This window comes from Sardina pilchardus, chromosome 17 (genome assembly GCF_963854185.1).
Source record: "Sardina pilchardus chromosome 17, fSarPil1.1, whole genome shotgun sequence".
In the NCBI taxonomy this organism is placed as follows: Eukaryota; Metazoa; Chordata; class Actinopteri; order Clupeiformes; family Clupeidae; genus Sardina; species Sardina pilchardus.
Genome location: NC_085010.1, coordinates 19,697,888 through 19,709,975, shown reverse-complemented (window position 1 = coordinate 19,709,975; position 12,088 = coordinate 19,697,888). Strand labels below are relative to the sequence as shown.

Below are 12,088 nucleotides of genomic sequence, written 5' to 3'. Positions count from 1 at the left end.
CTGCCTTAGGGGCTGGCTGCAGCAACTCGAACTGTAGGTAAAACCAATTGTTTTCAGGTTTTCTTTTCTTACCGACAGTACTCAGTGAATGAAGGTCTGTGAAAAATCGACTAAGTTCTCTTTTAAATATGGATCACTGGCCAGAGCTTATATGCGTTTTTGACATAATGTCATAACAGTTGCTACTTCACGTTCTGGTTAATATTATTTCTAGGTCATTTTTAAATATTTAAACTTTTGCTTGAGTGTGTATTCAACCTGAAAACACAGTGTGGGGGGGGGGGGGGTATATGCATATGGTTGGTGAAGGGCACAAGATGGTATCTTGGCATCATCCTCTCCTCTGTGGGCACACTGGTGGGTGGTCATGCATGGGATTTGCCCCGGTCTAAGCCTGAGTAAGCATTAGTGGTAAGGGAGCGGAAACCCATAGCGAATAAAGGGGGAGCCCTCAGCCCGGCCCGCCAGTGGCAGTGTGTAGTTTGGTCGGATGGATCTTCCCTCTCCGCTGTGACATGCATAAGCGTGGAGATTAATCTATAAAGCCTTCATCAGCCCTGATCCTGCAAGGCCATCGCTAATGCTGCTCTAGCGTGCTCAGGGAGACCACAGTGGATCACTAAGACAAGGGGCCTTTAATATAACCCAACATTGCAACCATTCAGAGACCATAACATTCACTTATATTGTGTCACATTTTGTTGTCTATCATATCTGATTTCCTGTTTTGTTTGGTGTTTTCTATGTATTTAATGGCAAAGATGGGCAAAGCAAAAATAATCCAAAAACACACGCACGCACATAACCTATTACACATTCTCATATTTACGCGTCCAGCTTCAGTCCTCACTCACTCAAGCACATGCCGTGGACCTACAGTCCATAATAACCTCCACTGCACAATAGATGCGCGCAATCACGTACATACACTCTGTCATCACTGCGTGTTGTTTATCCTCTCGTCACCTTGTTTCACTGGGCATTCAGAGATGAGTATGGTGAAGCGAGTGGTGAAAGGGAGGTAATCCCTAACCCCCCTCCTCTCCGCCGCTAAACAAACACTCTCTCCCTCTCTCTTCCTCTCTCCTCTCTCTCTCTCTCTCTCGCCCTCGCTCTCTCCGCTCACTCTCGTTCAGTGGAACGTCTGATGCTGTAGCTCCACTAGTCGCTCTCTCCGCTAACAGCAGTTATGGCGACAGTGGTTCAACCGCTCACTCTGGAGCGAGGTAAGACTATATTTTAACATATTAACCAGCGCAATTATTTGCCTTTGTTGCAGTCTACTGACCAGTGTGGAAAGTTGCCATCAAAAGACCATGTTTGCTGAGTGGATCTGGAGGAGATTCGCATGCGTTGATGTTGTTTTCCTCAGTCCATTCACGAGTGTTTTTATATTTGTAGAATAAAATACATAACTCACGGTCAATTAGTGCGTAGTCTACCGCATTTGGTTCAAGGCCTTCATTATAGATAGCTCTGTGCGTTCCATCACTTCATAGACGAAATGATCAACATTGTTTGCACATTGTTATTCTTTACTCAAACGATAACATAGGCTACCCTAATGGCGAATATAGCCTAATTTTATTTTATAGTATGCCTCATTTTGACGTCGATGGATGTAGAAGATATATTGTGGATGGTAAAACTTTGTCACATCAACATAATGTCAGTTTTACATAGGTATAGGTATAGGTTCGGACAGCTGTTGGCCATCGGGCTGTATAAGTAGGTCAAAATTAGGAGCCTTTTCTCCAAGTGTGATGGAGAATATTCGGGTTTTAAATCGGCGAAGTATAGACCATTGAATTGGCTACATACACATACAGCTAAATCCTATATCAGCTATTCTTACCTGGTAATCTCTTCGATTTGTGAGTAAACATCACATAGAAAGAAGGCACAGCCTGGTGGCCATGGCGAATGACGATAACTCACTCATGAATGTCAGCAAGTCAAATGAAAAGTGTTTCTCATGTAGGAGAAAAACAAACTTCAGGGCCATGCACATGGCTGAAGAAGTCTATAATGAGCCATTATGCTTTGGCATTGACACACGCGCGCAGACTGCTGTATGTAGGGCGTAAAATGTGAGCGGTATTGAATTACAATACAGTGCGAGTGTCATACAAACCAAGTGGATAGCCTTGAGTTAAAAATAGCGGCAAGGGGTAGTCCTGCTTCCGGGGTAGTAGGCTGATATGAATTATTTGGCATAGAATAACCGTTAATTTTAGTCTATGTATTGCGCCCCTGCGTTTAAAAGGACACATTTCGGTAATGCCCGTTGGCAGCGAGCGAGCGAGCGAGCGAGCGAGCGAGAGAGAGTACTCGCATCAGCACCGTGCAATCTGACTTCAATGTTATTAGAGTAATCTCATCATAATAACGACCGGAGGCATTACATTTGAAATGACCAAGACGATCGGGTTTTAAACCAGGCAAAACAATGAATTCGCTGTAATAGCAGCAGCGTCTATGTAAACGACGGCGGCTAATACTCCTTTGCATAAGTGGACAACGATATGAAAATACCGTCGTTGGACTGAGGGTAAAACGCAGTCATTGATGCGTGATGAGAGTCAGATATGGATAGTCTTCAACGCGATATGCGCTTGAACGTGAAGTGGCCAGGCGGCATTTGAGCGGCTAAAACAGCGAGCACTGGCTGAACAAGAAGTCCTTTAGAGAAATTACTAGTCCGCCTACCACTCAGCCCTGTTTGAGAAACAACTCGACAATTATGAGGGGAGACAAACACTTTTTGTTTGCAGAGATGCCTCTAATGAGTGGCCATTATGGCGTTCGAGTTTTCCCTCCTCTGCTGAACTGAAGCTGAAAGTCTAACGTGCAAATATCAAGCGAGCATCCAAGCGTTTCACTTGACATGTAGCCTACAGTACCAGGAGATTGTGGTGTCGTCTACGTTTACAAACAGGCTATGTCTGTGATGTCTATGTAGTCATTGTATGGAGACAGAAGTTAGGATACAACCTTGGAAATACATGATTAAAACGCAGTGGGAAATAGAAGGGAATCATAAAGGCCCACTGTTAAGAAATCAGATTCGGGTTTCAAAAGCAAAGGAAGGGTTGAGATAGGATGAGGGCCGGGTATGTTTGTTAAAATTGTGCTTCCTAGTATTGTCTGAGGGTAGGCTACATCCAACAGATTCAGTTCCTGAGAGTTCAGAGAAGAGGAAGGGACATTATTTAAACTTATTTGGCTGTTGCCCTTGGTAGACTCGGCATGGTATATTCAGATTAAATTAAACACAATAAGCTCTTTTTGGCAGTTTTTAACATACATGTGTACCATTTAGCTCCAATCCATATAAAACCTTCAAACATGGTCATCATGACTCATGCTTCTGCCTAGTCACATAGTGCAATATAATTGTCAATGTCAGAGACTCCATTCTCCATATTGTTAGTATAGCATCTACTGCAAATCAGGTTCAATCTGGTATTTCTAAGGTAAAAATGCATTATGCCACTTTAAAAGAATATTCACCTTTCAATCATTTTTCAAACATTACGATATTGAGTCAGGCCTGTACATAGACCTTTATTAATGTATTAATTCAGTAATGATTGTGTGGATGTAGCAGTAGGTCCCTGGTTGTGCAGTGGCCTTTTGGCTGAGAGTGTGTACAGTACTTCAGTTTATAAAAGTTATTCAAGGATAAATGGACTTCCTCAATAAATCCTGTGACTCTTTGTCGTGGACATTCTTTGCCAAGCATTGTTAGCCTGTGGGGGTTTGCCATGAAGGCAAGCACAGCTTGGAAGAGACTTTGTAGGCTGATGTCACCTTCATGTGCTGTGTTGTGTCATGCTGTTCCACTGACAATTTGAAATGCTGTATTGTCAAACCAAAAGACAGGGAAACAGACTCAGAGAGAGAGAGAGAGAGAGAGAGAGGCAAAGCAATCGGCAGGAAGAGGGTTTCTGAACGTTCTGCCTCACAGTTAGTAGGCGGGAAGCCAGTTATTCACTCACACATTTTGTGACAGTGGTTTTAGGATTACTTAAATCTCTGTAATTCTTTCAAATAGCGGCTTCAAACTCATTTTGATGACACCATGCTGACTTGAAAATTAGCAGAATTGAGCCTTTGGCATTGCCAAGGTGTGCCCAGAATACCTTGCTTTATGTAACGTTCTTGTTGCAGGCAGGAGCATCACCCTTCCCAAAGGTTTTGCACAAATTGGATACACCTTTAGTGGTACCCAGTAAGTAGAAGATTGACAAAAAGGGGAATTCCTACATTATGTTACATTAAAATCTCTGGACCAGACCTTCTTCATGTACAGTATGGCGCCAAAGATATGGAAACAGGCTTGGCCTCTAATTAGAAGTCCCTGTTACAGTAATGACTGCCCACCTATAGGGCCAATCTGACAACACTACTGGTGGGAGTCCGTGGATCAAAGCCATTAGGTGCGCCTGGTGTGTAAGGCGGCCATGTTGAATCCACAGTGAGCTGTCTATACTGTATGTTCTAATTAGGTATGCATTGTCGGGCAGGTTTGATCTGCTAATTTGTTTAAGATGGACCTCCTCAGAGCCATTCGTTTGGGTGCAGAGAAAGCAATCCAGCACTGAAAGGTCATTTGTGCTTGGAAATTCCTAATGGTCGTTCTTAGCCAAAAAGGAGAGATTTATTTGCCCTCTATTGTCAGGAAATGTCACGGCGGGGCCAATTAGTGCTAATTCACCCTGTATGGGGGAATTGATCAAATGAGCTGCGCAGGTCTTAAACGGAGGCTCCCGTCGTGACTTTGGCCTCGTGTCTTGGTAGACGCCCTGCCAGGGCCAGTTCCGGTCTTGGAAGAAGGATGCAAGGAGGAGTGTGTGTGTGTAGGTTTGGGAGGAAAGCTTGACCCAACTCGGAGGCCCTCGGTGCTTGGAGAGTGAGGCAGATGGTGAGCTCCCTCACGTGCCCCGAGAACTCTCGCACAGGCGTGCGTGGAGTGAGTCAGGCAGCAATGGGACAAAAAGGCCCCCGCACACAAGCTTATCGACATGCAGGCAAAAGGACATTGTTCCTCTGTGTACTGGGATGCATCGCGGATAATGCGATGTTAGCAGGAAGTTGCCCTGGTGATCTAAAAGATCTTTTCATAAGCACAAGTCATTTCCTGTAATCATTTCCCTTTGCTTGTGTTCAATTAGCATCGCTCAGCTGGTATAATGGACACGGTAATGTCATTAGGCTCCGGCTGGACAGCACAGTGGTTATTGTTTCTCTTTCATGCTAGGCTAGTCCAGAGCACTTGAATGAACTGTACTGTAGATCAGTAGCCATGCTAAGAGGAGGTTAGCGTACAACCAACAGTTTAAGTCACTGACACAGAACTCACAAGACACATCAGGGTTCATGTAATCCATGAGTCATGTGTTTGACCTTTACATATGGTAAAATATTTGCTGAAAGAACAAAATACTCACAAAGAGAGAAATATGGGGATTTTACTCAGGGTTGTCATGTGGGAGTTTAAGACAAGACATTAACTATGCTTTGTCATTGAAGCTAATGTGCAAATATGCAAAACTGAGAGGCAGCCTGTTAATTAATTTAGAAAGGCTTACACAGCATAAATTTGAGTTAATTCTAGGCTTAGGAAAGACTTAAGGCAAGGACCAGATATCACTTCAGTCCAAAACATTTATCGTTTTGTTTATAATTATAATGGTTATAAAGATGCTTTATAGCAAATAGATACCCTGTATGTATCAACAAAACATCAAATAAAACTGATTGGCAGCATGTATTAGAAATAAGATATGTTGCATTATAGAGTTATGCAATCCTTGATCAGGTTTAAATGTGTAAATGTCGAAAACATTGGCCTTCTACATCTTCATTATGAAAGTACACAAAGATAACATAGCACTTAAAGATTTATTTTTTTATGAGTTATTGCAAAATGAACAGTATTATTTGGAAAATGGATTGTGAAGTCATATTGTTGGAAGATATCACATGGGTTTGACAAGGAAATCCCTGGAAATATCTGAGTAGATTATACTTGTCTCACAGCCTTGGCTGGAGTGGTTTTTACACGGAGGTTACTGAATTTTTCACCAGTAGCGCTCTTGAAATGAAGGTTTGTGCACCGTGCAACGGCATGTTATAAACGTGTCTAACATGCACTATGGTAAATATTTCATGCTCTGTCGTAGCAGAGTTTTATTCTTCTCAAAGCATGGTTATTGCTATTGTGGTTATCGCTTGGTATTCCGTGTTCAAGATGCTCTTACCAAGAACTCCGGAACAGTTGATCACGCCCCAGCTTGTAGTGAAAGGGAATAAATTCTCCATACAAAAGACATTTTTTATTGTGGAATGTTATGGGCAAACATTTCCAGTTGAAATGGTCTCAATAAGTCACCAAAGCACGTACAGACGAAACAGGGGAGGATAGGAAGCCTTCATACAGAGATGAAAGCGCTTCTTAGAAAAAGGCTGTGTAGAAATGTTGTGTTTCATGGACTGGTGGGAGTAGTGTGTGTTGTGATTGACCTGGAGGTGCAGCAGTTGAAGTTAGGGAGCATTGCACAGCAGGGGAAGCCTGGGGGGGGGCACCAGATGTGTCTAGCATCTGGTGGCCCCCTACTGTTTCATAATGGGGGGTAGGATGGACGGATGGGGTGGGGGGGGGTATCGTTCCTGCTGACTCCACAAATTGATGAATTTAAACAGTGAGCGGGCTTTGGTGGGATCCCATCATGCATGTAAACAGTGTCCTGCTGTGCCTGCCTCCCAATCACCACACACACACACACACAAAAAAACCCTCGCCAAAGCTCAGTCGAAAAAACAAAACAAAAATGAAGGCAGAAGTAGCCCTGCTACTACTAAACGTGGATAACGCTAAGAGCCTTTGAGCATAGATTATCTGGTCGCCATGGAGAGGAGATAGCGATGGTTTTCGAATCTATTCTTTCTGTGTGTTTTTTCTCTTCAGCTGCGTGAGTGAGTATTCATAGAACCCTGCTTATACCCGTGCCTGCCATGTGGGCGGCTAAGGGTATATTTAGCTCGGCATGAAATTACACACTTCTGTCAGTCGGTTTCAGCCTCGCACTGATCTCGTGTAGTATGGGAAGGAGGGAAATTAGCGCTGTGCTGCGCTGCCCCTCGTGCCCTCATCCAGTCAGCCAGGTAATCGTGTTACCTCACTCAAGGTCAAAGAATGCATCCAGCTACTTGTAGGTGCACCGCTCTGATGATGCTAAATGCGATGCTTAGTACTTGAACTGATGGGTTCCCTTTAAGCTATGCTATGCGGCTCTCTGGGGTCTCCTCAGTGGAATGACATTGTGAGGATTTGGTTTGTGTGTGTGTGTGTGTGTGTGTGTGTGTGTGTGTGTGTGTGTGTGTGTGTGTGTGTGTGTGTGTGTGTGTGTGTGTGTGTGTGTGTGTGTGTGTGTGTGCGTGCGTGCGTGCGTGCGTGCGTGCGTGCGTGCGTGCGTGCGTGCGTGCGTGCGTGCGTGCGTGCGTGCGTGCGTGCGTGCGTGCGTGCGTGCGTGCGTGCGTGTGTGTCAATTGGCTTTTCCATGGGCCACAAATCGCCCCTCAGCTGCCATGCAAATCGTCTTTCAATGCGTTTTACTGTATGCCCCCAGGATGAAGCCTGTGTCTTAGACACTGAGTCATAGTGGAGCTTTGTTAAATGTGCTACACATTTAAAAGTGCAATTGATTAAAAAAAGAAAACACATATTTTAGACGGCAGGTGAAGGCAAGGTACAGTAGCGTTGAAATGTGCAATCATTTCCTGAGTCGCAGTCGCATGAAATAAAACTCAAATTTGTGTCATGTAGAGGAGCTGTTCTGGATTTATCTCCGTGTCTACTGTCGAGCGACAAACAATCGGGAGTGAGAAACAAGCCGAGGAGTGACAGATGGATGCGGCCTGGAGGGTATCATTATCCCAGCCGGAACTTTGGGAATAGCAGAGAAACAGTTCCCTGGTTCCTCTGCTCATTTCCTCGCTCTGATATCAAATCACTGAGTTGCAAAGTCATTTGTATGCAGTGTCATGAATCCAATATTAGACTGCTTTATATTGGGACAGAGAAGCAGGTGATTTTCATTTTGCTTTTTGGTATTACTTGAAATGTTGGGCAGATTTTCTGTTTACTATACTCTTGAAATCGGTTAAGTCTTACTTCAGTCCAGACTCTGAATGTAGGGTTACGAGATCAGAATCCATCAATGAAATGGAAATAGATTTCACAAAGTGTCAGATCGGTGGAATTCATTTCATGTTTCTGACCTCTGAGTGAAACTCTGCAAATGTCAATCCACTTTTAGAAACCTTGTTTCAGATATATGCCTGCGCTTGAACTAGGTTTTACTGCCACCGATAGCATCAGGAATGCAGAGGCTTGCTCCGTACAATGCCTTTGACATTTTCACACTCGCAGATTAAATCCCAGTATCTGACACTACATGAGCCAGGTGATGAAGACATCCTTTTGGGTTAAATGCTCACAGAGCTTTAGTAAAAACAGACATGCGGAAACTAACGGCTCAACATTTTGTTAAACTCCTGACAAAGATTAGGGAATAAAAGTGTAACTCCAGAGCCCTAGAGAATTAAAAAAAAAAAAAAAAAAAAAAAAGCACTGAGCCTGCACCAGAGTTCTATGAGGCATGGCCTCTAAATAGCTGAAACGGTCCAAGCTCTTGATGTGGATGAAGAAATTGCTGTTAATGAGCTGAAGAGAGCGAGGACGTTCAGTCTCTCTCTCGCTCACTCTGTCTCGCTCACACTGTCCTCAGACCTGCTCATAATGAGGGATAAATTCCTATGAAATGTACAGTACAGGAAAGGACCCCCCCCCCACCCCCAATCCCCCACCCCACACACACACACACACACCCCTCCTTTCACCTCCTTGTGCTCGTTGGAAAGCTACCAGCTCTGTTATGAGGCCCGTCATTATACTGTAGGACCACAGCACAAACTTTCTGTTGTGTAATGATGGGGGCACTTGGGTGGGTGGTGGGATGGGGAGCCACTTGACTTGATGAGGCCAAGCTGAGCGTGATGGCTTGTTGAAGGGCCTGGAGAGGCTTGATGAGATCCCGAAATGTGGAACAGCGACTGTGGCAGACAGCGCAGAGTTAGCGCAGCTGCAAATTGTTCCTGGATTACGTACAACAATTTCAGTGGCTCTCATAAAAGAGAGCTCCCTCTGTTCTAATTAGCTGTACTGTCATCCATTGTGTGAAGGCAGCTGTCTGAACTAGGGAACATTTTCTCAAATGTGATGTGATGTCTCTCTCATTTGAGATGTCAGAAACCGTTGGAGCATTTGCTGCTGAAGTGCGCAAAAGTTTAGAAGGGAGGGTGGTTGATCTTGATCTTGTCAGCTGTTTGGACAGGAAATATTAAAATAGCTTGGAAAGTCTTTCTCGATTGATCAGTTCTGTTTTCCCCCACACATCTTGAGTGGACTTGCTTGAGCTATAAATGCTGATTTGTAATAAATGTTGGCCGGAGATGTTAGCCTTCCCTCTGAAGATGAACTCTATTTATTAATTCAGGGCCCTGGGCTAAAATGAGAGTTTAGTACATGTCATTAAATCTCAATTCATGTGCTCTCTGCTACTCAGACGTCTTTTATGGAAACAGTTTAACATGTGGTGCTGCATTTCAGGACAATAGCTAGCCTAGCTATCTTAATCTTTATTTATAACACTAAAACAACTGTCAACTGTAAGTTGAGTTTCCAAGCACATCCCTATAAAAAGATAAAAAGGTTTTTGTCTACATCAACATTTTGGTTGTAGAGCAGATTTACGCTAGCCTGAATCAAATACTGATACAGCCATCCGGACAACAGTTGTTGCAGCCTTCCCTGTCCATATTGGTTTCCTTGGCTGTAATAGCTTTTTCTGTCTGCCTCACTGCCTTGGCTGTTATTGGTTTCTGTCTGAGCAAGTGCACCCTTCTTGTAAGTAAATAAAATCTCAGGGGTGTTCAGAAGTGTGATCTGACTGCAACAGATTTTAATTAGTGTAAATGCAAGTTGATGTGGTTGTGTTCAAAGATGCGCTTAAAGTCGGTGAGCAGAGGCCAGCGTTTGAGGAAGACACGTTTACTTTTTATGTTTTTTTTTTTTTTTTTAAACATGACAAATTGTTTGATTTAAACGTCCCTATATGTTTGCAGAGAACGTCTCTGTGTGAACTCAGAGCAAATGGAAAAACAGTTTGAAAATGTTTGCTTTACCTCATTCATTTTGAACAATGCGGAAAATGTTTGTTTTAAAACATCAAGACTTTGTTTGGTCTGTGTCTGTCGCCAACCCTGCTGGCTCTACCTGTAACAAATATTGTTTATCATAGACTCTCATCCAGCTTGGGTCTCGGGAATAGTGCCGACATCAAGCAGGCTTTTACATGGCTGTGCGGCAGTGTCATGCCAGAACTGAAATGATAGATATCAGAGCCTTGCCCCTGTGCCACCCACTCACGGCGTAATTTCCTGGCCCTGTCAGCGGACACTAAATTAATCTGCCAGGACGTGGCGTTGGAAACAGTGCCGGGGGAGGAGAGCTACGTGCGGATATGCTGGAGAGGTAGCCGACACCGAGGTGAAGGTCTGACCATTTGGGTGTGTAATGGCCCCGTCGTAACGAGCGACAGCACAGCAGCCCACTGCAGCCATGGGCTGATTCCAGAACAGTCCAGAGGGATCTCACCGGATCAATCTCTTTTAAGCTAATGTCGGCGTTACAAAGAAACATTTCTAGGCGAGCAATTTTGAGGTATTGGTCTCAGAAGATACAGTGTATGCTTGAGGGAGAACATATCGGGCAGCGATTCCAATATCAGTGTATCCCTATGAATTATAGGCGAATTAGTTTTCAATTACTTTTTAATTACTTTTAGGTTATTTCAGATAGGGTGGGCCACAGATGTCCGCAGGGACAGTCAAGATCCGTTTCATACAGATCAGAACAGAGCTGAGCCAGAGCACAGCCAGAGCACAGCCGAGTCCGGGCCAGACCCTCCCTCTCGTGGAGAGATCCTGAGCCATCTCTCTGGAATGGCACATTAGTCCCACGCTCCTGTGGGCATTCTCCTCCTTCGGACATTAGTGAACAAGCTTTTGTGTGGAGCCACCCTCTTTCTCATGCTCGTGGTGGGCTGATGCAAAGTACCAGTCTGTGTGATTGCTGCCCCCCCCCCCCCCCCCCCCCCGCCCCTCTACCATGCCTTCAGCAAGTCTATTTCCATTATCCCTCCGATCGATTGGTTGCACAGGCATGGTCTTTCTCACCAGACACTGCTGTTAATGTAATTCACTGGTGTTTTTTTCTTCTCCTCCTCCTCCTCCTCTGTATCCTCACTCATTCTTTTTCACTCTCATCCCTCCTCCCCCTCTTCCATCTTTCTATTGTGTCTCTTTGCACACGTTCTTCTTATGTCTCTTTTTATTTTATTTCCCTCCCTCCATCTCTTTCTCACTCTCTCCTCTCTCTCTCTTTCTCTTCATTCTTCCTTTTCCCCATCCCTTTCTCTCTCTGTCTTCCTCTCACTCTCATCTCTCTCTCTCTCTGTCTTCCTCTCTCTCTGTCTTTCTCTCTCTCTCTCTCTCTCTCTCTCAGATGTGGCAAGGGCCATTGAGTTGCTGGAGAAGCTCCAGGAGTCTGGGGACGTCCCGGGCCACAAACTCCAGTCACTGAAGAAGGTTCTGCAGAGTGAGTTCTGTACGGCCATCAGAGAGGTGGGTCATCGGAAAACCATTCTCTCTCTCTCTCTCTCTCTCTCTCTCTCTCTCTCTCCCTCTCCTTCTCTCTCTCTCTCTCTCTCTCACTCACTCACACATACACACACACACACACACACATATATTTATATACTACCAGCCAAGGGGGAAATGGATGCAACTTGTGCATAGCTTAATGTTCGTAGGCATTGGTCGGGTTGTTTAAAATTCAGAGATATATGTAGATGAACACGTATTGATCGTCTGAAAAGTGTACAAACGGCTTCAAACATTTTGCTAACTTCAAGCCCAGACATGTACCTTCTGTACAGCCTTGCTTGTAGTTTCGATGAGC

The 12,088-nt window shown here is 44.4% G+C and overlaps 1 protein-coding gene across 1 annotated transcript in view; it reads left to right on the top strand.

The window, feature by feature from the left end:
* Positions 1-1,137: 1,137 nt before the first annotated feature.
* The window catches only part of lin7a (lin-7 homolog A (C. elegans)), a 32,539-nt gene continuing 21,588 nt past the window's right edge, over positions 1,138-12,088 (top strand). Inside the window, exons 1-2 of the mRNA XM_062518622.1 lie at positions 1,138-1,226; positions 11,633-11,751. Coding sequence (XP_062374606.1) covers positions 1,190-1,226; positions 11,633-11,751 — 156 coding nt within the window. The 5' untranslated portion in view covers positions 1,138-1,189. The remainder of the gene's footprint in view (positions 1,227-11,632; positions 11,752-12,088) is intronic.